This window comes from Eublepharis macularius, chromosome 4 (genome assembly GCF_028583425.1).
Source record: "Eublepharis macularius isolate TG4126 chromosome 4, MPM_Emac_v1.0, whole genome shotgun sequence".
NCBI lineage: Eukaryota > Metazoa > Chordata > Lepidosauria > Squamata > Eublepharidae > Eublepharis > Eublepharis macularius.
The window spans coordinates 31,526,238-31,553,083 of NC_072793.1; the positions used below are offsets into that span (position 1 = coordinate 31,526,238).

Here is a 26,846-nt window from a genome sequence, read left to right on the forward strand (position 1 = left end):
CAGGGCTTTTTTTTCTGGGAAAAGAGGTGCTGGAACTCAGTGGGTTGCCCTAGGAAAAAATGGTCACATGGCTGGTGGCCCCGCCCCCTGATCTCCAGACAGAGGGGAGTTGAGATTGCCCTCCACGCCGCTCCAGTGGCGCAGAGGGCAATCTCAACTCCCCTCTGTCTAGAGGTCAGGGGGCGGGGCCACCAGCCATGTGACCATTTTTAAGAGGTTCCGGAACTCCGTTCCACCACGTTCCAGCTGAAAAAAAGCCCTGCATAAAGTCAAAGGAGTGGGTGGCACTAACATAGGAGACTATCATAATACTTTTCCTATGAAATGCTTTGGAGAAATGTGGGGGTTTGTCCCATAAGTCTCTGCTTTTGTCTGTTTGGCCAAGAACTCTTAAATAGTTCAGTGCTTCCATCATCTTCAACAGTAGGGCTCCTGCTAAAGCAAGAATTGTAATGATACCCAAAATACCATAGCCTAGGTACTGATAATAGATCTGATCTAAGAATTTGCCAGTAAGTTACATCAAGAAAGTGAGCACGTCCACTCTTACGAGCCCATCTTGCAACTACTGAAACATTTGTATAACTTTCTTATTGTCAATTAATCATATTAACTAACAAGTTTTTGTAATATTTAGAGATTTTCCTGAAACCCTGATTCTACAGGGACTCCTAGTCTTCAAATACACAATATACACAATATGTATCTATAAATAAGCTCTGCTATTACATTCCAAAGAACTGCATGTATCCTTGAATATGAAGAAGGGGCCCTATTGCTTACAGATCTGTGTCTTCTATGACATCAGGGTCCTCCAAAGTCTGTTTTCTTCTCTGGACAGCATCCAGAATCTTTTTCCTGGGCCCCAGTGGAATGTTGATGCTCTTCAGATCATTGTCTGAACACAACATAAGGGCTTCCAGATCAATTTTTTCTTTCTTGAGGATGGAAATGAATTCAAACATATGCAAGGAAGCCAGGAAGGTTTCCAGAGGGGTGGTGTCGGGTTCAATATCATCATCCAAGCCCAATTCTACATCATCCCACGGTAGCTCCTCTTCATTCCTCTCCTGCAGGCTGTTGGCACTGCCGATGCTGTCATTGAAACTTGGCGAGCGCTGCAGGCGGTTGTGCAGTTTAACACCTAATCTATCCATGTTATTTTCTCCCAGAATACCGGGGTCCTCCTGACCGATTCCAAACAGTCCACTGCTGACATAGTTCCTCCGGAAAACCATAGTGCCAAGTCCAGGGCGGTTGAATAAGGAATCATGGCCAGAATCAGTGCTGACCTCAGAGTGGGCTGAGTCCATGTGCAAACCTGGGTCACTTATGGCACGGGAGACGGTATCTTCATCGGTCAGAAACATGTCCCTAATGTTGCGCCGGGTCCACTCCTTTGGACTAGCATAGGTGCCCTGCTTCACAAACATAACATCATTGCCCAACTGTAAACCAGACAAGGATCTCACACTTTTCCTCCCATCCTCATAGATCTTGAATGTCCCATCGACCTGCTTCTTTTTCTCCAGCTTTTTCTGAATTTTTGTTTTGCCCTTGGCAGTGCCGTGTATGGTGGCCTGAGAATATGGCAAGGAAGTCATCATGGACATGTGCTGGAATCTCCTGCTCAAAGTGCTGCTGGCATAGCTGGAAAAACTCATTGTGTCAGAATGATCGGACATCTCCTTCTTGTACCTCTTCTCCATCCGCTCGTGGTGCTTTTTCTGCAGTTTCACACAGTCCTTAATGCGCCTCTCCGCATCTTTGAAGGCCTTGTCCTTCAGTTTGCCCACCAGCTTTGGGTTGAGGCTGCTCTGCTTGGCAGCAATGGAGTCCAAATATCTCACACACTCCATGTGGCCCTTCATGGCAGCCATGTCCAGCGGCGTGTGGTAATCATTGTCCAGGCACCAAATGTTGGCCCCAAAAGACACCAAGAAGGAAAGGCAATTCAGATGGCCGTTGGCGGCTGCCAGATGAAGAGGCGTGTTCCCCCAGATATCACATTTGTCTGGATCACCCCTAAAACAGTCGGCGAAAGAAAGAATTAGTGTTCAGCAAGACCTGCTTTTCTCCTCTGAAGAATCTTATCAGGACTTGAGCAAAAAACAGTTGGTTTATTTTCTATCCCCTACCTGAACTTTCAATATGGGTCTCATCTCAAGCACGCTTTGAAGAATGCCAGCTTACAAATCAGTAGGTTGTATCCTATTATCATTTTTGACATGTGAAAGTGAAAGGAGGCACCATTTTGATCTCCCAAGAGAAAGGTTCCGTGTGGACACAAGCCACATGTGACAATGGCCACAGGGAAGAGATCAAGTGGGAAAACGGATATGATAAACCCCATTTTTATCTCTAGCTATATCTCTAAATAGCTCAGGGTGGCACACACAGGATTCCCACCCTCCACTTTAAAACAATTCTGTCAGGTAAGTTAGCACAGAGTAGTAAGCTGCAGTACTGCATCCCAAACTTTGCTCACAACCTGAGTTCAATCCTGGCGGAAGCCGGGTTCGGATACCCAGCTCAAGGTTGACTCAGCCTTCCATCCTTCCAAGGTTGGTAAAATGAGTACCCAGTTTCCTAGGGGTAAAGTGTAGAAGACTGGGGAAGGCAATGGCAAACCACCCTGTAAAAAGTCTGCCAAGAAAATGTTGTGATGCAACATCCCCCATGGGTCAGTAATGACTCGGTGCTTGCACAGGGGACTACCTTTACCTTTTAAGTGAGGATGAAACACAGTGATTAGACCAAGGTCACCCGGTGATTTTCATGACTGTGCAAGGTGGTTTTCCCCAGTCAAGTCCAGCTCTTTAGTCACTTGACTACACCAGCTCTCTATCTCTATATAGGATTTTCTGTTTCTATGAAGCCTACCATTGTGGGCCTCTCCTTACATGCATTGCCTGCCATTCACTGCACAATAATCTGAGCTGAAGAGCATTCGATTACCTAAACAGAGAGTCACAATATGCCTTCATGTTTCATTACTGCATGGTTTGTCATTTAGCCATAGCCATTCCTCTGCAACACGTATTGCAGCGATTATATAATTAAGGGGGACACTTTGGTGACTAGACGGATAGGGCAGTTGATACTACAGGATTAAGGACTCCAGGTAATAATAATAAGGAACGACCTATGAAATCGCTTTCTTAATACTGGCTGAATTAACAAATGGCCAGCCCTTAACAGAGGGTTGTAACTAACTTATTGATCTGGTGTGTTGCTGGGAAGAGGAGACCATATACTTTTTGTACGATTCTCTTTTCCGAGTGGCATACCAAGTGTTTCTCACCGGTTCCCAATCTTTCATCAGAGCAGTTCAGGTTATGTGGAGCAGCATCAATAATAGTGGGGATTGTTAAAAATCGTACATGTGTTGGTCTTAGGTGTGTTATGTGGGCCGACTCTCAAGAGGAGTGCTGGTTTCACAAAAACAAAATCTCATACGACTGTTTAATACTGCTACCGTTGCCAAAATATATAAACCAACAGAGACAGAAATGAGACTTCTGCATATATAATCAGCTGTATTGCTGGTTCCTTCTTGGTTCCTTCTTCATGCAAAACACCATATCCTTATTCAGGGCTTTTTTTCTGGGAAAAGAGGTGGTGAAATTCAGTGGTGGAACTCGGGACCGCACAATGACATCACTTTGGGTCAGCTGGAACAAGGGGGAAGTTTTTTAAAATTTAAATTGCCCTCGGCAAAAATGGTCACATGGCTGGTGGCCCCTCCCCGATCTCCAGACAGAGGGGAGTTTAGATTGTCTCTTTAGATAAACTCCCCTCTGTCTGGAGATTAGGGGGCAGGGCCACCGGCCATGTGACCATTTTCAAGAGGTGCTGGAACTCTGTTCCACCATGTTCTAGCTGAAAAAAAGCCCTGCCCTTATTCAGAACACCATACGTCTATTCAAATTCCAGTTTCCACTGGCCAAATAACCCAGTGCCTTTTTCTTCTGTTCAGACTCAACTGAGCGATGTGCCTGTATTGGCTCTGTGATCTTTTTCTTCTATAAGGAAAAGTTGCCTTGGCTCCATCAAGGGAATATATGCTCCTCACAGGGGTGAAACCAAAGTCCTTATGGTTCCAAAATGATTTTTGATTTCTCTGCTTGCAGGAGTCTGAGGAATGGAGTGAGAAAAGTCTCCTACCTAAATCAGGTTAAGGAAACAACATGAGCCCTATTCAGACATTATGCCCATGTATGCCAGGAGGCTGACAGCCATGCATATCAGGAGCACACAGTCACCATGTTGTCTGAGCAGGCGCACCATGCAGATTTTGCATTCATACAGCTTTGGTATGATCAAGACCCCTGGAAAATCCAGTTCATGTATGCTGAAGCTGTACACATATGCAAAAGATGTGATATCCCCTTCAGACAACATGGTGACCATGCGTATCAGGAGCAGTGCACTGCCAGTATGCACAGTTGGTAGCAGCCCAATACATATGGACAAAGCTTCTAAAAAGGACTGTGATCATAAGGCTTTGGGGGATTGATGAAAACCATATTGCCTTTGTTAAGGGCTTCTATTGGCCTCTTTCCCCAACTTTCCACAGATTCCTTAAGGAAAGGGAAGGGGGGATTTGTCAAGTGTGACAAAGATCGAACCCATAATAGCACCTCTTATCAGCAAACCCTTGTCTGGTCTCTGAAGGAATACCTCTGGTGCATTGCCTTTTTTCCCTTTCCCAATTACCAATGCTCCTTTTGAACGAGTTCAGATGTATACTTGTCAGCTCAGACAACGAGCTGCCGTTTCCCCCTGGGTCTGGTGCTAAGATTTGGAATGTGACTGTAGTGTAGTACCCTATTGCCACTTGGCATTTTGAGCGTCAACATCATTTCCTCCAGTGGGTTCAGAATTCAGATAGAAGAGGGTGGGGTGTCAGTATCCAGGTTGTAATCAATACGGGGGTGGCATCCTGACATGCCATACAGCATGAGCCATCATTATTTGCAACCACTATCACGCATTGATATTGGACCACGCCACATTTGCATTCTTGATCTTTCACACAGACAACAAGCAACCTGAATCCCTGCTTCTCAATAGCACAGAAAGTATTGTGCAAGTGAATAAGAGGCCGTTCTTCCCCACCCCACACACCCCATATTTGGTTTTCAGTTCCAGAATCGAGGGCAAGTTAACTAGTAGCACATACAAGAATCTGGCTTCTTGGAAGAACACACATGAGCTCACTCTCCTCCCTTGGAGCCACAGCCTCCGCCAGTATCACTATCTAAATTTGTATTGAAGTCTACTCTTTCCCCAGCAGGGTGGACACCGATGGGTTTCTGGTTGTTTGCATAATGGTCATTGTTGGTAAAACCAACTCTAGTATAAAAACCCTGGGGAAAACAATACATATTTCATTTTCCTCCACAACACCTATTATATCTTTGCACACATTATACTTGTAGTTTTAATACCTTTAAAATTTAACTTTTCAATACTGGCCCCCTTCTATTTATTTCTCCCAAGTTTATCTTAGAGAATATCTTTTACTTGTGTACAATAAACAGAGGGATTAGTGCAAACTGGTTGGGCTGTGGGATTGTGAGGTCCTTTGCTTTTGCTAGCAGGTAAATTTACAAAGTATCTTGCTGAAAGGGTATATTGGTGCTATAGTATCAATTCACAAGTCCTCCACGCAAGAAAGGCTTTAACAAAGGAGGGCTAGGGACAGTTATCAAGAAAAGGAAACCTTATGACTGATCCTCTCTCTTAAGTAATTCCAATGACGGCATTGGAATCATGACCACCTGGTTTTAAATTGAAGCGTACAAAGGGGTTTTTGTAACAGTTGTTCACCACCTCAGTCGATATAAGCAAAGGGAAGAGATACTTAAAAAAAAAATTAAGATTGAAAAGATCGTGACTTATCACAATCTCCCAACATAGCAAAGTGCCGAAGTGGCTGAGTGGTGTTTTTTAAGCCACTGGCAACCAACCCTGATGACTCATAACCTTCAGTGGCATTCCCCACCACTACATACACCGAAAAATGGTCCTGTCAGCTGACAAAGTAAGCCAGAAGCCAGAGTGAGGTTTTCTCTTGCTTTGTGGCCTTGGAACTCTCCAGGAGCTGGCAACAGGTTTAGTCTGACTCCTTAGCTAGCCCAGCCCTTTTCCCTTCACCTTGATACTGGCCTATCAGGACTGGGGAATTCAGGGGAAAGATAAATATTTGATGAATTGCAAGAGAGGAATAAATTATTGATAGTGTTTGGTTAAAGAGCCAACGAAACTGTAAATGCTGATGCTGAGTGGAGGGTGTGCAAGGTATTGTTTATGTTTGTTCTGAATGAACACGTGTTGGAATTGGGCATGCAGGCCTGTGTGTGCAGCAGGGAGAGTAGGAACATAGGGCAACTAACTTTTTTTTCTCCTGCTGAAAGCCTGCTTATTCCTAGTAAACGATTTCTTACCAAAAACAACAGCAAGGTCTATGTAATACGTTTTATTAGGACAAACCAAAATGACACAAAATGGTGTGCAAGCTTACAAGGAATTCAAAAGCTTGCACACTGTTTTGGTTGGTCCTAATAAAAATTGAATTGGGTTCTTGTATTTGGATTTTACTGTAGACCAATGTGGCTGCCAACAACTTATTTCAGACTGATTTGTACCAAAAGCACTCTCAGGTTATGGCTCATGGCTATGCTGTCTGGTCTGTCTGTTGCTACCAAGGTACCTGTTTCAGTGAGCCATTTATTTGGGGATAATCCAGATGATATTGTTGTCAACTGGTTGTGGTTCTGTATTTTCTGTGGTGTTCCATGTTTCTAAACTTAACACGCAATTGCACCACCAGCATGTTCTGAGTGGAGAGTCAAAGTGCTATTGAGGTTTCCCAGGTCTACTCTCTTTTTCAGCATTAACCTTCATCATTCATCTGAATTAATTACTTCCAGATCTCTGCTGCCTGGCCCTTATTCTCCATGCACTGGTAAATAAATGGATACTTATCAATTCTTGCTGGGGGGTTAAGAATCGTTTTTCAGCTTTGTACCAAAGCAATACAAATTTTAAACATGTGCTGTGATTGTGGCTTGCTTAAACATATTTAACCTCCCCCCAAGTGCTGATAAGTAACCGTTTATTCATGGATGCCATGAGAGAAACGGGGGGGTGGAGAACAGGAATGAGTTAAGCAAGAGAGTGGATCGGGACATTGCAGAGCATGGGAGCACTGCTGTGCTCCACAGCGGCCCAATTCAAGCCAAATCCAGCCTGATTCAGGACTGAATCAGGCCGGTTTGGCCCCCTGTGGAGTGAGGGAGCACTCCTGGGGGTCGCCATGGCCCGTGCAATGAAGTCACTTCCCATGTGATGATGTCACAGGCCTGAGAGTGCACACGCAACAGACAACAGGGAAGGTAGGTGCCAGGTCCCCCACCTCCCAGCGGGAGGACAGGGGAACCTGGCAACTAGACATGGGCATAAACCAAAAAAAATTAATGAACCTGCGGTTCATGGTTCGGTGCTGCTGACGAACTCGAACAAATGACCCATAACAAACATTTCCCATTACCGAATCAGTTAACGGTTCGTGGGCATCGTAATGGCCCCCGTTGCACTTAGAGAGCCCATATTCACAGGGAGAGTTTAGCAGGCTCTCCTCCAGCCAGCACCCAAGTTTGGTCAAGATTGCAATAGGGATCTTGGAGTTATACCCTCTCCAATCCAAGGCCCCCAGGAAACTCCCACTTGATACAATTAGAGCCACCAGTTGACGTTGGCCCAGTGTACAAGGGGTTGGCTGTCAGAACTGCCTATCAGGGTTTGCAGGGATGAGATTGGAGTGCCCATGGCTACAGAACACCCCCCTTCTCCCTCCCTCCCCCTGGGTGTCTTCTCCCATGAAACCAATTTGCAGCTCCATGGTTGGAAGGAAAAAGGAAAACCTGCCAATCAAGGTAAGCTGGGCTTCAATTCGGGTTTCCAGGGTGACCGAACGAGTACAGACAGAATTCAGGCATTCCCCCAGCTCCATTTCCAAGGGAATTGATTGATGTCTGGCTTCACGAACCACGGGCGAACGCAACGAACTGGGCTTCCAACAAATGCTGGTTCGTTGGCCATGGAGGGGTTTTTTGGTTCGTAATGCGGTTCGCACCCATGTCTACTGGCAATCCTAGAACACACTTCCAGATTTTAAGGCAACTATAACACAAGTGCTGTTGGCGCCTTAGTTGAAATAGCAGAAGAGTAAGCCTTTAACCATACAAAACCCTATATAGGTACTCCCTTCACCACAAAACAGTTCTGGAAAAAGCCGTAGAAGAGCAACACTAAAAATATAGAAATGTAACAAGTTGTGCAGAATGTCATCCAGACTGTACACTTAAAAAAATAAAGGGAGGGAGGGAGTGAATTGTGAAATTACAGACTAAATGGCTAGTCTGGATAGGACTGAGATCATTGATCCTAGCAAGGATCTGGTAAACTCAACAAACCACATCCAAACAGGAAAAACATAGTTATATGTAATTATTATTTGCAATTGCAAAATTAACTGAAGCCAGAGTCAGCAAGTACTGGGGAAATCTTGGGAAGTACCTATGGAAGTACCTACTGGCTAATGCCAGTTTCGGCTGGCATTACAGGCAGTGCATAGGGCAGGTTTCTAGCAAGCTGCAGTCAATGAGAACACCAATTAATAATAGGTAGTCATAATAATTTAACAGACCATAATTCTTGCATACATTTCTACATGTTGTTTCACATTCTAACTTGAAAACATTTCGCAGCTCTGCTGAGTAAACAGTGTTATTGCACCTCATTTTAAAACACAAGTACATCACTCCAGTGGCGGCTCATGCTGTGTCACCATATTATCTCATCGCCCCTTCCATTTGTTGCCACAGATTGTGACTCAACAACAATAAGCTTGGCCCCAAATTATTTGCATACATTTATTTGGCGTTGCCCCCTTTTTCTGACAGGGCTCCTATGCTTTTGCAGCCACAATTACAAGCAGAAATGTAGTTGGTGTTGTTTTTCCCAGTCCACTGGTGATGATGTGTGAGAACATCCTTTCTGTCAAAATCCCTGTCAGAATAAAAGATGGCAACTTAAGGGTCTCCCTCACAACACCTTCCTTTCTAGAAGGCTTTTGGACTGTTGGAGTGACTGAAAAAAATTACCTACTATGTCAAAGACTTACTTTTAATTAGTTTTTTGATGCTTTTGAGTTATTTGATTATTAAGGTCTACAGGAGCCATTGTGCAGTCATCCCTATGAGTAAGTGTTACAACTGTGGTACATTATAGGAAATTAGCCATAGCTGTATTGTGAGTTATATGTAACTAGTAGGTTGCCTTAGTTGGTATGTCCTTTCTACATGCCCTTGATTTTTTTATCCACTCTATCCAGCACGTTTGTAAGTAACCAAATTTCTTTGGAGCAAAGAAACAGTATTCTTCTATCGGCGCATCTCCATCTCTGTCTTTGTCTCTCTGTGCATATAACATTTCCTCCTGAACTGCTTTGCTAGCCCAGGTAGGAAAAGTGCAATTAGAAAACTAAAAATGTGGGGGATGTAATGCTAACATTTGGGGAAACCTCCACCTTTCATGAAGGAGAGAGCTGTGGAGATGAAACTCTGGCCGTTTTCACATGCGCCCCAGGAGATTGCACAAACTCATGGCATTAAGCGTCTTCCTAGCATGATCTCCCAGCACGATCCCTTTTAATGGCCCGATGACATCAGTGCCATTAAACAGGATCGTGCCAGGAAATCGCGCTAGGAAGACACTTTTATGTCATGAGTTTTCCACGATCTTCCGGGCACGTGGCCATGTGAAAATGGCCTCCAACAAGGAACTTGTATGCCTGGTTGACTACCTTTTTGAAATCAATAGCCAGAAAACTAGTCCTTTCTTTTCAGTCCTATTTGCATGTTTGCAATCCCCACCATCAGCTTACATGCCTTTATGGAGTTAATTTAAATCACTGCATTATTATTGCCATAGGACTGAAAAGTCATCTTAGGCCTGACTTTTGCAAAGACAACTACCAATATACAAGCTGAACTAAGCAAATTTCTTAGAACATCTAAGGAACCATATAGCCTCATGACATCTGATATCTATTACACACTCCCTGCAGTACAACAGTAGAAGGTGGGAAGAGAAATTATGTGGTACGGGCCAGGTGATGGGAGGACATGTACACACAAACAAGGTAGGCATGGAGAGAAGCTGAGGGCCAAGCTACAAGTGACGAATGACACTTGGCAGGCAAGTGAACAGACTCACGTGTATTCCTCCCTGTTCACTTGCCATTCACTTGCGCAAGTGAATGGCAAGTGAACAGGGAGGAATACACATGAGTCTGTTCACTTGCCAGGCAAGTGTAATTCATCACTTGTAGCTTGGCTCTCGACTTGATCAAGTGGAGCGCAAGTGAATGGCAAGTGAACAGGGAGGAATACACATGAGTCTGTTCACTTCCCAGGCAAGTGTCATTTGTCACTTGTAGCTTGGCCCTGAGTGACCATAGAATTAAATTAGGGAAAGGGGACAGTTAGTATTGCTAACCTCCAGGCAGAGACTGGAATTTTCCTGGAGTTACAACTGATCTCCAGATTACAGAGATCATCTATCCTGGAGAAAATTGCTGCTTTGGAGAGGGGGGGGGGACACTATGGCATTGTAGTAAGGTTGCCAGGTTTACCCTAGCAACTGGTGGGGGCTTGGGAGGACTTGCCAGAAACATCCATTACATCACTGGTGATGCGCTAGTGTCTCTTCTGTGTGCCCAAGAGTGGCTCCATTGAGTCACCAAAGATGTTTTACCCCAATACCAGAGCATCCCCTGGCAACATGCTGATGTTACTTCAGAGGGCACATTAGCACATTGGGGTGCTGCTAATGCCCCCCCATGTCCTGCCTTTTCCTCCCCCTGGCAGCCAGCTAAGACTGGGAAGCACATGCGGATAGTGGAGAATCTCTCACTGTCAGCAGGATCTTAGCAAGCCTGCGTTATACCTCCCTCCCTTCCCCAAACCCCAACCTCCTCATGCTGCACAGCCAAATCTCCAGGAATTTCCCAACCCGGAGTTGGTAACCCTAAGAGCTGTAGCTGTAGAAGAAGAGAGTGCGTTGGGTTGAGATCAAGCAATTTTGTGCAGTTCTGCAAAACCACGTGTGGACCTTCCTGCACTGCCTCCGATATCAGCTGTCAGTCAATTTATGCAAAAATTTACCCATCCTTAGTCAACGCTTCCACATAGGGCTCTCTAGTGTTTGGTGCAACACTTAGTAATACATGATAACTATTACTAAGGGCGCCATTATCTTTATTCTTTCATTTAGCACTCACAGGCCGTCCAAGAATATATCATTCCTAAAGCAATCATTAGAATTCCATTTTACAGATGGTGAATTAAAGTTGAAAGCTTGTGACGTCTTCCCAGCTGTCAAGCGAGCCAGGATTGAGAGACTCCCTTGAAACTGGGTCTCCCCTCCTACCTTCTCACTATAGCCACCGGGCCACACTTCCTACACAGACATAACTTTATTGCATTTTATTATCAAGCACGTGTTATTTCAGGAAAAAAATGATACCTCACGCAAGCCCTTTTTACCCATAATTCCATGGAGATTAAATGCATGTGGGGAGAAGAGCAGTAGCATTGGGGGTGGCACTTAGAAGGGTCCCACACTTGTCTGACTGTATATCCGTAAGCTATTTTCCCTACAATCCGAAAACCTCAAGGTTCTGATTGCACAAACTGGTACATATTACATACTGGTGATCCTAGCTATGGGGCAGTCATGGACTCCCTGCTGCTGAGGCCCCAAGACTAAGCAGCTGCCCTAGCTGTCCCTGCCCTGCCCTTTCTACTGCTGCCGCAGCTGCAGTACCCCCACCGCAGAAGTGAGGGGCAAAGTCTGCCCCCCCAGCTACCATGCAGCTGCCCTGCCCCTGCTGCACAACCACTGGGTTGACTTAGGGAGCAGAGTGAGATGGAGCACTGTGTTGTGTGGCACCCCCTTGCTCTCTATGTCCCAGTCCTGCATCTTTGCTAGCAGAGAAGTTTCGCATCTCCGTAGCCAGCTGCCATCGCTGTCTGGCCAGCATGCCAGGCTACGAGGGGGAAAGGCTGCACATGCAGGCAAGCGCATCCCATGCTCCTTCTTGCCCATGGCCTGCACAGCACCCATCCTTGCACTGTCCCGCACCTGCCACCACAGCAAGAGCAAGCAACTCACAACTCAAGTGTGTTCATAAATTGGGGACTTCCTGTATTCTTGCTCAGAATGGTTTGCGTGGGAATAAAAAGGAGTCCATCCTCAACCTTTGCCCAGGACTCCAGAATCACTAAGAACACCTCGACACAGTACTGCATTTTACACACCTTCAGATGAAGCTTGTGCATCAAGGGTGGAACTTGTTCTTGCAATGTCACTCCCCCCCCCATCCAAGTGTGCTTAGTCTCCATGGAATGTATGCGAATACGGCTAGACTATCCCCATTTGCAGAAATGCCGCATGTGAAAGCAGTTCAACTTCCATGCCAATTAGTCTTAACTACACCTGGATGCTTTCTTATAATCCTCCCTCTCCACAGAGTGATTTAAGCACACAAGTTACATTTGTATCTTTTACTTGAGTCCCTTTAGCACCTCTTACAACTATGCCACGCATATCTGGATATGGATGCCTTCTTCCTTTTCCCTGAGATGTAGAAGACAGAATTGCAGTTACTATGGCATGAAGTTTTTGTTTCCTACAAAAAAAGCAGGACAAAGCCCAAGCCATAGCAATTCAAATTCAGAGAAAGAAGTATAGTTAATCTTAACGTTAGCTCCTTGCTATGTTCAGTGTGCCCCTGAATTATTATTTATTTATTATTTATTTATGTCATTTATAGTCTGCTTTTCTCACTGAGACTCAAGGCAGATTACTAGGGTTGCCATTCTCCCGCTGGGGGCAAGGGATCCCCCGCTCCCATCTCCTACCCCCACCCCCACTTACCTGGCCGGCAGGGGAAGCACAGGCCTCACGGGTGCACTCCCAGGTGCACAGCACGCTCCGGGTGGCACCGCACACACCCGCAGCCCTAAATGGGACCGTTTCAGCCATTTGGGGCCTGTTTCAGGCCTGAAACAACCTGGATTGGGCCGCTGCCAGGTGGGGAGCACTCCCCTGCCTGGCAGCAGCCCGATCCAGGCCGTTTCAGGCCTGATCCAAACCATTTCAGGCCTGATTTGGCCTGGATCAGGCCCCCCACGGAGCACAAGAGCGCTCCCTGTGTGGCCATGGCCTGCGTGATGATGTCATTTCCTGGAAGTGATGTCATTGTGCAGGCCTGGGAGCACGCATATACTGTGCACGCAAGCACAAAAGGGAAGAAGGAAAGGTAGGTGCCAGGCCTTCAGTCTCCCGCTGGGGAGGTCGGGGGAACCTGGCAACCCTAAGGATTACACAGTGTGAGATTAGTACAGTTAAATCAGGAACATTTCCATAAACGATGCCATACGGTAAATAGATACAAGTTCGCAAAGACATAGCATTAGTAGGAATTCAATAAAACATAGTGGTGGGGTCTGTGGTTCCTAACTCATGAGCGGATCATCTGAGATCCCCTCCCTGCAATACAGCCCTCCTATCTGAGGAAAAAGCCTTTTTGAATAATTCCGTTTTGACCTCCTCAGGCAGGCCATTCCACAGGGTGGGGGCCACCATGGAGAAAGCCCGTGTACAGGCTACTGTTGATTTTGCCGATGTGCAGGGGGGCACCTGCAGGAGACCCTGAGTGAAGCTGCCATGAAGGCGCAATGGGATTATGCTCAATTATGTTCCCTCTGGGCTACATGTTTTGCAACCACACAAGAATAAAGCAATGAGAAGAGAATCACTGTTCTTTACAAGAGACCATTGTCCCCAAAACAGCACACTGCCACTCTATTAGAAGAAGATCCCTTTCCCCCTCTCATCTCCTGAACTCTTTCATTGTTCTTCCCAGCTAATCGTAAACTGGCCCACCTCCTGTCTTGGGCGCCCAGGCTGAAGGGGTTGTCAAACTCCAACTGAAGAATGATTGTCTCTTAGGCTGTGGCACTAAATGCCAACTTGCCTCCTTTTCTCAGCTGTTACATTAATTGTGTTCCTTTCCCTCATTAGAGCGCAGCCAGAAGGATGAAAGAGGCTTTCTGTCTGACTAATGAATAGGGCAGATCAGGGCTTTTTTTCAGGGGGAACGCGGGGGAACGGAGTTCCGGAACCTCTGGAAAATGGTCACATGGCTGGTGGCCCCGCCCCCTGATCTCTAGACAGAGGGGAGTTGAGATTGCCCTCCACGCCATTGAGTGGCGCGGAGGGCAATCTAAACTCCCCTCTGTCTGGAGATCAGGGGGCGGGGCCACCAGCCATGTGACCATTTTCTCTGAGGGCAACCTGCTGAGTTCCACCACCTCTTTTCCCAGAAAAAAAGCCCTGGGGCAGATCACTACTGAATCCTTCTGCCCTCCCCTCAACCCTGTCTTCATCCAAGCTGCGTGAAAGACACATGTGGTGTGTACTGAAGCATGTACATCCACGACAATCCTCCATGTATGACAACAATATTGCTTCATTATTCCCTTCAAGTAGACTGAGAGCCAAGCTACAAGTGACGCCTGACACAGGTTGGACACTTGTCAGCTTCCCTCAAGTTTTAATGGGAAATGTAGGCATCCTGGTTTTACAGCTTGGCTCTCCATTACAACTGCAAGACCAGGATGCCTACATTTCCCATCAAAACTTGAGGGAAGCTGACAAGTGTCCAACCTGTGTCAGGCGTCACTTGTAGCTTGGCTCTGAGAGGATAAAATTTTCCTTAGGACTTTCCAAATGTTTCTATACATACTGTTCAGTGTCATCTACATAATTCCTACTCCTTCCTACTCCAATATTTTTCTCACTCCTGGCCACATTGGCTTGAGTACCCGATACCTTTTAATGAATTTATCATAGCACCTCTTTGATGTACTGTAGATAGAGTCTGGTAAATACCATATTACAGATGTGGGAAAACCGAAGTGTGAAGAGGTGAAGCAACTTGCCTGTGATTGCACATGCAGTCTGTAACAGAGCCAGAGATGTAATACAGACATTTGTGGTTTTTTTTATTTGAAACACACATATGCACACCGCACACCCTCACCCTCAGGAGCTTTTGTAAATTGTGGGCGTTATGAACAACAAGGCTATGTATATGAAAGGAACCAGTATAAGTGTCCTCAGTGACCTTTCGTGGTCATGAGGGCTCATTTGCGACGGGAGTGACTTATTCCGAGATCTTCTGGTGACAGAATAATAATAATAATAATAATAATAATAATAATAATAATAATAATAACTGCACTTATATACCGCCCTTCTAGACAGATTAGTGCCTCACCCAGAGTGGTGAACAAGTTAGTGTTATTATTATCCCCACAATACAGCTGGGGAGCTGGGGCTGAGAGGAGGGGCTTACCAAAGGCCGCCTACTGAGCTCATGGCAGTAGTGGGATTCGAACCAAAAGAGTGCTGATTTGCAGCTGAACCACTTAACCACTGTGCTACAGCAGTTCACAGATGACATTGAGACACCAGGTGGAACATGCTAAACACCCCCATTTTAGCTATGGAGAGCCACAGCTATAGCTGGATCTTGGGAAGGGTCCAGCATACTTGTGCTGGCCCATGATCCCATGTGTTTTTTATTCTTATCACGGCTTCGTTCTGTATAAAAAGCCACTGAAAAGTGAGCACAAAAAGGTCTCTTACTGTTGAAATAGTGAACTTACTCTGAGTCTCTCTATACTACTAAGTACTTAGGGATGCTCAAGTGCAGGATTGTATATGTAGTCCTCAGTACACATGCAGGCTGTTCTTGCTCAGTGCACATGAATGCTGCTTTCACGGGAGCTCCCTTTGTGTGATTGCATCTGCAAGTGATTCTGGAGTGCAGAGTACCATTTCAACTCTGTTTTCGCTGTGAGAACAAGAACTGTAGGCTCCTTTGACTTGCCAATTTGCATTTCTTTAAGATGGGAGAAAGTGTCAAGATCTGCATTTGAATGAATGGATGGGTGTGGGGGGAACTGGGATTCTTTCAGCAGTTGAGGAGGCTGATATGAAACAAGTGAATGCACTCACAGGGAACAAATTGAAGTGTAACTGTGCAAGCAAGTGCATGGAAGGTTGGAGGGGGAACACGTGAAATGAGGTTCACTTGAGTGTCCCTAGGTACTACTCAGTAATGTGTAGAGAGACTCTTAGAGCCAAGCTACAAGTGACGCCTGACACAGGTTGGACACTAGTCAGCTTCCCTCAAGTTTTGATGGGAAATGTAGGCGTTCTGGTCTTGCAGCTTGGCTCTCCAACTGCTGTCCAATGGGCTTTTCAACTGTCACTTGTCCAACATTCCGCCAAGCTGCCTACATTTCCCATCAAAACTTGAGGGAAGCTGACAAGTGTCCAACCTGTGTCAGGCGTCACTTGTAGTTTGGCCCTTAGTGTTACTTGAGTATAACCTGGTTTGCTGCTTTTATGATCAAAGCAGAGGGTAGCTACTTCAGTATTACTGCCTTGTATGTATTAAGCACTGACTACATAGTTAGCACTCTGCAGTAATTAAAGTTTGGAATATTTTATAATGGGATCCAGATAAAGGATTGCACAAGTTCTGTGTCAAAATAAATAATCCCATAATGACAGCAATTTTTAGGAACATTCAGTATATTTGAGCAGTGGGAGTTTCAACATCAATATCTTTAAGAAAGCATGAGCATTTCTGTGCCGTTATATACCCCAACTATTTTATCTCTATAGTCAAGTAGCATCAGCTATAATAAAACAAGGAACTGTACTGTAGTTAATTTAAAAAACAAAATGACATTACAAATACATGAAATGATCCCAGCGGATACTGAACATCTATAAAGATGCTCCTCGGAGTACATAAAACTAGCCCATCTTGCAAATTCTGTGCTGTTTTAATTATGCACTTTATGAGTTTTCTTCCCTCTCTGATAAAGTGGTGAGTGATGAAAACACTTCCTATAGCCCCAGCCCCATGTATCTTTTCCCAATAGCATTTGTCACCAAAAGGGCACAAGCATTTGTCTGTCCTATATGCCCCAGATGACAGCAAGCACATATCTTTCAGTTCATTAAACACTTGGCAGAATGCCAGGAAGATTTTCTGCTGGGACCATATATTCCAGTTTGCCTGTATCAAAAACAGCTCCTTGCAACAGAAAATCTACATTTTAAGCTCCTTCGCGGTGGCCGAAGCCTTATGGGCGTCTGAGCCCAAAAGAAAAGTGGGTGCTGAAGGGGGCCTTTGAACTATAGGACTCTTGGCAGAATTATGTATTCCCGCTGAAAAAAAGCCCTGCCCAAAGTTCACCATATCGGAGTTGTTGCATATTGAAAGAAGTGTGATACACAGCCCGATATTATGGATCTCTGCGCATTTAACTAGAAGGAAGATTCTCTTGAGTTCAATAGAGCTTGCTCACAAGAAAGTGGTATAGCTGCCCTGAATTTAAAAAGCATGGAATGTGAAACAGGAGAAACCATCTACCTTAAAGAATGTGTGCTCATTATTAAATATAAAGATCAAGGGGCCCCAGTCTAAGGCCAGCCCTTATGATGACTTGTCTCGTGAATAGTATTTTAAGAGATTTTATGAAAAAGGGTCAAATCGGCAGGGCCAGCTCCAGATTTTGGGGGGAACTGGGCAGTCTTCCTCCTCCCCTATAGTAAATACAGGGCCACTCATTCACTCCACCTGGCTTTGCTCACCCACTATCTGCCTACCTCCTTTTCTACAGTAAGTGCCAGCAGGAATAAAGGGAGCTCAAGAGACCTCTTGCTCTGCTGTCTCGCACCAGGAACTTGGAAATTGCTCCAGAGACTGTGACCTTATAAGGATCTCTGGGTTGATCTCCCATTGCCTGCTGGGAGAATCGGATGAAATGGGCACAGTTCTTGCACAAGAGAACCATAGTCCACTGCCTCTCCCATGTGCATTTCTCAGTCAAGTAGGGTTGCTCGCTCCATAGGGTTGCCAGGTCCCGTTACCCTCTTGGCAGGAGGATGAGTACCTGGTACTCACCTTCTTTGTGTCTCCCACACCTGAATGATGACATCACTTCCGGTGATGTCACTTCCAGGCAATGTCATCACACAGGCAATTTGGGCCTCAAATGGGCCCAATTTGGTATGTTTGGGGCCCAAATCAGCCTGCTGTGAAGCATGGGAGCGCTTTCAGGGCAGCGCAATGACATTAGTACCAGGAAGTGATGTCATTGCACCACCCCAGGAGCATATTCCAGCACCTCTTCCCAGCTCCCCCTCCCGCTGGCCAGATGAGTAGTGGCAGAGGGCTGAGAATGGGAATAAGGAATCACCTGCTACCACTGGGGGACTGGTAACCCTAGGTGGGGAATTCCTGGAGATTGGGGGTGGAGCCTAAGAGTCCACCCTCCAAGGCAGCCATTTCTTCCAAGAGAACTGATCTCCATAATCTGGAGATCAGTTGTAATTCCAGTAGATCTCCAGGCCTCACCTGGAAATTGGGAAACCTATAATCAAGAAATGAGAAAACAATGCAGGGGCTTCTGGGCAGTCTCCCATTTCTTGGTTCAAGTGGATGGATCAAGTGGGCCTAGTCACTGCTGTGCCCTACGCCTTGCTCACCCCCCGATGCCAGTCCTTGGGTCAGGTATTGGCCTGCCTCTGGCCCCAGAAATTCTAGACTCTTGCACTGCTGCTGTGCTTTTAAAGTATCTACTATGGTAGGTAGCTGTGTTCGTCTGCAATAGAACACAGGATTTAAGTCCAACGGCATCTTAGAGGCTGAACAATTTTCAGGGTACTAGTCCTGTGGATTCACCGGGTGGCCTAAGGCAAACCAAGATTTTTCAGCCTCTGTTCAAACAGGAATCATGGGCTCTCATTTCACTTCAAATCATTTTTGTTCGCAACCGAGTGCTGTATCAGTCCTAAAGGAAAGAGCTATCAAATATATAAAGCAGTCTCTGAAGATTGTGCCTCAGTTATCACTGTTCGTCTCCTCCGATATAATTTAGCTTTTGTGGGGAACAGAAGGTCACTCTCGGGCAGTATAAATCTAAGAAGGGAAGCCAATCTTTCAGTTTCCTCTCTCGCTCTCAGATTCTTCCTCTCGCAGTTCCTCTCCTTCTAGAATTAACACCATCAGTGATTCTGAAGGCAGAGAGTTTGTTTTCTCCCTGTCCGCAAATAAATCCAGACTGCATTTGCAGCATCCCGTTTGGCAGGTCATCCCCAATCTTTTTAGCACAGGCAGAATGGGACATGGAATCTAATCTTATTGAAGAGTAAGGCTTGAAATAGGTGATAATACTGTGGGGAAAATAAAACCGGTTTGAAAAAGGGATCTCTGCTGATGTTGCGATTCCTCTTTCACTTCAAGTAAGCAGGTTTTATGTAATTTCAAAAACGCACAATTCCTTTTTGGCAAAAGGCAAGAGTAAGCCACAAGTAACGTTTATATGCATTACTAGAAGCAATGGCTCCCTTAAACTAAACTCTCTAAAGTGTTGTCTGGCTCCAACCATATAAAACAATAGATGTTCCCAAAAAAGTAATAAAAGGAGATAGGTAAGATTAAGGCTGCTGGATGATAACAAAGGAAACATGACGAGACTTCACACATCAGATTTGAAGAGTGCATTAGGAGCAGTGGAAACTGTGCCAGGCAGCGTGGCTTTAAAGCCTCGATATGGGAAAAGAAATTTCATCAAGAATTTCTGACGTGCACAGATTTGTACAGGATCTCCCAACCATTTCCCTAAGGACACAGACTCCCTGCTGTGAGGCTGTTGCTGTAGCCCCGGCTCGGCTAATAAGCACATACCTGGCCTATAAATAAAACACAATGTGTGGGGCTGCACCAAGCCCTGAAATAAAGCAAAAGCGAACAGGACGCAGTGCAAGACTTACCCTCTGCTAACTATCAGCCTTAAAGCGTCCAGGTTGCCATGGTAGGCAGCCCATAGGGTGGGGGTCATGCCATCTTCATCGGGCGAGTTGAGCTCCTTCTTGGTAGCTTCCTTTAGCAGATCCAAGTAGCCATCTCTGGCTGCTCGGTGGTATTGGTCATTCATGGTAGAAGGTTATTCCCTGGCCATTTCATTGGGGAGGGAGATGGGATAGTAAAAGGATGGACATTGAGCGGGTTGAGAGTTCTAGGAAAGCAGCTGCCTGAGAGGAAAAGAGGAGGAGGAGGAGGAGGGAGCTTGGTTACCCGGACACCTGAGAATCCCTGACCAGTGAGGGAAGGAACTCCTCATATTGAATGCATGAGAAGATTTTCTGTGGATTCCCCTGGGTCCTAAGGATGCCTTTCTGCTCTTACCCTAACAAACCTCTTGCAGGCTGACACCAGCGCAGCCAACCTCTTCCTAGCAACTAAGTGTATTGGGAACGCCATCAGACTTCGTTTGCTGTCCAGGATGCTGTTTTCATCGACATATTCTTAAAGGAAATTAAGATCCTATCACTTTTTACATTCATCCTCCTAAGCTTTTAAAGCCCAGTCCTTTCACAATAATAACCACGATGCCCTTCCAGTCCTTCAAAGCCCCCTTCCACTAAACTGCTGTGCAAGGTAACGAACCTTGCACCTTATTGCCAGCTATCTCGGTGAGAAGAGTTTCCTTTTATTCCCTTAATGATTTGGCGCCTTCAGCCCATGAATGACAGCTTTGGGGAGACCCCGTTTACAAAAATTGCAGATTTTGCTTTTTGAAAATTTGACTTCCATTGACACAGATGTTAAGCAACAAAGTAAAAGCAGGCTCCTATAGAAGATTAGCAGCTGTCCCCCTCTCGACTACAGAGAGTGAAACAGAAGGACTTCTTTCCGTACTCTGTACATACTGGAAAGGGAGAGGGCAGGGCCTACATTGACACTGGGATCTATGTGTGGTGAGTGGCTCAGGGCCAAGCTACAAGTGACGCATGACACTTGAACAGCAAGTGAACAGTCTCACATGTATTCCTCCCTGTTCACTTGCACTCCACAAGTGGAGGGCAAGTGGAGCGCAAGTGAACAGGAAGGAATACATGTGAGTCTGTTCACTTGTGTTCAAGTGTCATTCGTCACTTGTAGCTTGGCTCTCAGAATCTTCTCTTGTCCAATCAGTGAGGCTGCTATTCTCCCTGCAACTGTATGCTGGACCGTCATGTTTGCACTGAAGCCTGCATCTGCAATGTGATGTGGGTCAGAAACTATACAAGTTGGGCAGACATCTGCATCGGGCTGCAATTTCAGATGTGTAGTTGTTAGTATAGTGTATACAGATATATAGTTCTTGAGAATCTGCGATCGATCACAGCTTCCAAGTGATTACCTGCCAAAGTTGATGCAAGAATATACACTGGCATACATTTCCCCCCTTATAGTAGTTATATGCATTTTTTAAAAACCTGTTGTGCGTGAAGTGCTCCCCCTGCCCCCAGGATCGGTTCACATATTACACCGCAACAAACCTGGGTTTGCCATGAATTGAGGCACAACCCGTCCTGGCTCTCTGAAGATAGTCCTTTGATGATGCATGCACTTCCAAATTTGTGTGATGCATTCATACTTTACATTTTAATGTAAACACTTTAATATTTTATATGTTCCTTTAAAATGCAATGAGTGAATAGGTCTTAACATCTACATTGTCTCTACACAAGACATCTTACATGGGGACACCCAAGTGACTTCCTTTCTGTATGGTCTTATATTCAAGTGTACTCCGTCTCCCTAGCAGTGCATGTGTATCCACAGTGGGAGAACGGGTGGAGAATCTTTCACTTGAGCATCCCCCGTTTCCCCCCTTCCCCCTCCACTGCCATTCTCTACGGAATATGTGGTCCTTTGGTGCCATCTGTCGCTCAGAGAATGAAGTTCACACACAGCCCTGCATCAGGCTTTTCTTTTTGTCCAGCTACAGTAGATTAATTGCTTGAGTGCAAGAGTATGAATGCTGTGAATTAATTACAGCATATTACAGACTTGAGTTTAATAGACCGTAGTGAGTTTTCCTGCCATTTTAAAAAGATAAATGCCTCACAACAACTCATTGCCATTGCTCCATGTCTACAGTATAATAATAGTGTCAGTGTGCTAGACTACTACTGCACATTAGAGTATTGGGCTAGGAGGACCTCATTTTGAATCCCCGCTCAGCCATGAAACTAATTGAGTGTACACTCAACTCACTGTTTAACGTTGAGCAAGTCACCATCTCTCAGCATAAACTCCGAACAGAGTTGTTCTGAGGAAACAGTGGAGAAGGGAGGTCTATATAAGCCATCCTGAGTTCCTTGAAGAAAGAGTGAGATAAAAATGTAAAAGACAGATGATGGCATTGTTTTGGCTCATCAGTCTGGGCCCAGGATCCCTTCTTCTACTAAAAGATCTTCCTCAGGACGGAACCCTGTTCTAATTTCAGTCTTCATGGATACATGGCACCGGGCCCTGTCTACAGTGGCAATAAGGTACTGGAATGCGCCTTCTAGGCAAAATAAAACAGAATATCGGTGACCCCTTACAGGCTAACATCTAGGAAGGGGTCACTCTATGGCTGCCAGCCTCCAGGTGGAGCCTGGAGATCTCTCAAAATTATAACTGACCTCCAGGCTACAGAAATCAGATCCTCCAGAGAAAATGGTTGCTTTGGATGGTGGACTCTATGGCATTATACCTCACTGAGGTCCCTCCTGTCTCCAAATCCTGCCTTTTCCAGGCATCCCCCCACCCACCCATCACCAGGAATTTCCCAACACAGAGTTGACAACCCTAGTTCACTCAGCTAGTTTTCTGATGCCAGGTGAAGATGGTTCTTTTTCAGAGGGCTTTTGGGGGTGCTTAGATTATTGCTAATGTTGTCTTCTTGTGCTTGTGGGCCAGCTGGAGAAATGTGAGGGAAAGTTGTTAACTTGAAAAAGGGGTACCTGAAAAAAATTATTAGCTCAGTCTGGGGCACTCATTGGTATTCCAGGTGCTAGGGTGGGCAGCTCCATAGGAAGTCATAGGGACGTGGGGATTTCTGGAGTGGATGGATACTCAAATCTGACTGATACATTTTTATGAGGAGACATTCTGTGCCTAATAGCTATCTAACATATAGAAACAAAGGAGAAGCCTTCTCTTTGCATGGAGCAGACACAGTGGGCCAGGCTACAAGTGACAAATAACACAGGTTGGACATTTGTCAGCTTCCCTCAAGTTTTGATGGGAAATGTAGGCATCCTGGTCTTGCAGCTTGGCTCTCCGACTGCTGTCCAATGGACTTTTCAACTGTCACTTGTCCAACATTCCGCCAAGCAGCCTACATTTCCCACCAAAACTTGAGGGAAGCTGACAAGTGTTCAACCTGTGTCATTCGTCACTTGTAGTTTGGCCCACAGTCAAAGCTGCACTTGTTGATTGCTGCCTGTAATGCAGCTCTAAGATACAAAGCATATATCCTGGGGGAACAGAACATTATGGAGACTGTATTTCAAACCCACCTGTCAGCCCTGAGCAGGAAGTAATGTCCTTGTTCTACTGCTTTAGGTGGGCCTATGATATTGTCCTACCTTCTTCCCCTGTTTGTTATCAAGAGTCCTTGATCCTATCTCTCTTGCCTTCTCTTCTTCCCTAAAACCAGCTCATATACAAAATGGATTATGTCAGCTTTACTGAGAAGTTTATGAAGCAACACTGTCAGCCCCACCACTGGTGTAAATCACGGAGGCATCCGGACAGATATAAATTCCCTGGCCGTTGTGAGCTGGAGAAAGAGGAAGCTCGTGCAAACGCATTGGTGAGGACGGAGTCTCAGCTTGCTGGCCGAAAGCAGGTTGGTGGAATGGTCTTTGTACTTCTGTCTACATGATAAACATGTCTAGTTGTAGGGAAAGATGCTGATTAATAAAGAACCAAATTGGATTAAAGTGGATTTTCTTGGGAACTTGGGAGAGGAAATGAAATGGTTGAGAAGTGTATGGAGTGCAGAATATTACCACCAAGTATGTTGTGTCTCTTTTGGGGTTATTCTCTTGACTGATCTTTGCCTTCTTAATGTAAGAGCGCGCATTGATGCTAGCAGAATGCTCATCTCACAGAGCGAGGACCTAAAGATGGGATTCAGACCAGAAGTAGGTCCAGCCAAAGATAGAAGTGATTGGGAGATATCTCAACATGTTTGTTTGCCTGGGATTTAGTGTGCAAGTTTTAGAGAATAACTACATAACCTATGACCTACTCCACTCATATTACCTGTTGACAAAACACACGCCTACACGGATGCTGGGTTTTGTTATTTTTGTTTTGCTTTGCTGTCTCACACACGTAATAAAACCTGGAGGCTTGCAGAGCACATTTTTGAGTTGCTGCACATGGCTGGTGAGCCACATTGGACTTGGTAGGTGACATAAGGATTGGACTGTGACCGCCTTTGGATTTGAAAGACAATCCCAGATGATTGGGGACAGTGTCAACAGCTGTCTGAGAGATACTGATGAAGCTGAGTTAGGGCTTGGCAATGCCTGTGAGGTGGGCGGGCCGGGTACAGCTTTAAGAACTGAACCTAAACAAAGCACATCCCTCAAGAAAAGGCATTACTAAGGAGTTACTCTAAAATGAACCTGTCAATGAAATGGCTGAAATGTTTTTAAATTAAGAGATTGGATTTAAACTGGCTCAGTATACAGCTGTGTATGAAGATGTTGGTGCTTTGTTTGTTTGTTTGTATGTATGTATGTATGTATGTATGTATGTATGTATGTATGTATGTATGTATGTATGTATGTATGTATGTATGTATGTATGTATGTATGTATGTATGTATGCCGCCTGTCCACCATATTTAGTGCCCAAGGTGGTTTATTATTTCTATGCTTACTCTCTTATAGCCAGCTATGGGAAACAACAATCTTTCTTTGTTTATAGTCTGCCTTTCTCACTGAGACTCAAGACAGATTACACTGTGTAAAATAGGAGGAGACATCTAATAAGCAATGCCGTCGTACTAGGATTACAAAAATTTAAAACTAGCAAAAATTTTTAGATGTGGTATGTCAAACAGTGCTGAAAATAGTATTACAAAAGTCGAAAACCATGTACTGAGAGCAGGATAATACAGCAAATAGATAATGTATAACATCCGGTGAGATAGTCCACAGTCCTTTTCCCTTTATAAAAACATCTTCTTGAACCATTCCATTATAATGTAGCCCAAATACCTTTATAAAAATGCCATGCTGAACAATTCAGCTTTATATAGCTTACAAAAGAACAGAAGTGTGGGAGGCTTCTTGACTTGCTCGGGTAGGGCTATTCCACAAAGTGGAGGTCACAACCGAGGCTGCACATGTACGGGAAGTTGTTGGTCTTGCCCATTTGCAGGGTGGTGCCTGCAGAAGGCCCTGCTCAGATGAGTGAAACTCATCAAACTGCAAAGGACAGGTGATCTTGCAGATATGATGGTCCAAAGCCATGAAGGGCTTTATATGTGATGGCCAGTACTTTGAGTGATTCTGCACATGTTGTATAATGCACTTCCAATCCTCTTTATAGATCATTTGGAACGGATTTTTTGTGTGCAGAACAAAAAATCCACCTCAAACGATTGATAAAGTGCATTGAAAGTGCATCATCCAATGTGTGTGGAATCAGCCCTTGTATTGATTTCATCAAAAAATGCTAAAAGACCCAGCTAGGAAACATCAAAGCTCATTTCATCAAAAGAATAGCCTGAGAAATGGTGAGCAAACCAATTTTCGATAGAAAATGTCAAAAGTACTGAAGCCCAGCTCGAAGCCCAACTTTTTAAAGATTCTGATTACTACTTTGTCTGCCTCATATAATCACTCCTTTCACTTCAGTCTCCACCGTATGAACAATACCTGAGTCACTGGCATTAAACACTTTCTCCTGGTGGTATCCTTTGTTCATTTTGTTTCATTTTTTTTACACCAGGAGTAACATATCAGTGTCTGTTAAATGATGACCGGGGTGTCCATTTGGAAAGACAACGAAATTGGATGTGACGATTCAGTCATGGGCTCCGGTCATAGGGACGACAAGAACAGCTTGGGACCAGAGCAGCTCGCTTCTCTTGGCCATCATAAGTTCCCACCTGGCTTGACACACACCCCCAAGGAAATCTGGAAGAAAGGGGGGCGTGTCTTCTCTGTTCTGCTGGCCATCAATTTGATGCTGTTGTCCTGCACCTTGGTCAGCGGTGGGGCTTTCCACGATATAAAACTGCACGACTATGATGTCTTTTTCATGCTCACCATTGTGATGCTGATAGCCATTATCTGGATGCTCTTCTACCTCATCCGCACTGCCAGACATCGAGATGCCATCCTCTGCAAGGATGCCCATGCGGGACCCATTTGGCTAAGAGGTAAGGAACTAGTTCTGTGGGTTGATGGGAGGGGCAAAGGGCAAGATGGCCAATTAGCTGTTCACATAAGATAAACATATGAAAAAGAGACATTTCAAGAAAATCACTTCTTGATAGACAGACACACCTCAAGGCCTTCTTTTTATAGAGCTGTATGAGAGCCAAGCTATAAGTGACGCCTTACACAGGTTGAACACTTGTCAGCTTACCTCAAGTTTTGATGGGAAATGTAGGCATCCTGATCTTGCAGCTGTAATGGAAAACCAGGACGCCTACATTTCCCATCAAAACTTGAGGGAAGCTGACAAGTGTCAGGCGTCACTTGTAGCTTGGCTCTCAGAGTTACTGTGGAATAGTAAATGGAGTGTCAGAAGGATAGGATTAGGGATCCTTGGGCTT

General features: G+C 45.1%; 2 protein-coding genes across 2 annotated transcripts in view; one reads left to right on the plus strand and one right to left on the minus strand.

Moving 5' to 3' along the window:
• Nucleotides 1–26,846, plus strand: part of OTOP2 (otopetrin 2) — an 86,013-nt gene that overhangs the window by 42,291 nt on the left and 16,876 nt on the right. The window contains exons 2-3 of the mRNA XM_054978878.1: nt 23,703–23,894; nt 26,015–26,447. Coding sequence (XP_054834853.1) covers nt 26,039–26,447 — 409 coding nt within the window. The 5' untranslated portion in view covers nt 23,703–23,894; nt 26,015–26,038. The remainder of the gene's footprint in view (nt 1–23,702; nt 23,895–26,014; nt 26,448–26,846) is intronic.
• Nucleotides 780–20,162, minus strand: USH1G (USH1 protein network component sans). Its single transcript, XM_054978879.1, has 2 exons — nt 19,999–20,162; nt 780–2,025 (listed from the first exon to the last, which is right to left on the minus strand). The coding sequence occupies exons 1-2, from the start codon at nt 20,160–20,162 to the stop codon at nt 780–782; spliced, it is 1,410 nt and encodes a 469-aa protein (XP_054834854.1).

Bases quoted from the DNA above. Each gene is read 5' to 3' on its own strand.
- USH1G (XM_054978879.1), bottom strand. From the start codon at position 20,162: ATGAATGACCAATACCACCGAGCAGCCAGAGATGGCTACTTGGATCTG. The intron at 2,026-19,998 runs GTAAGTCTTGCA...CGACTGTTTTAG, and splicing joins AGGCTGATAGTTAGCAGAGG to GGGTGATCCAGACAAATGTG.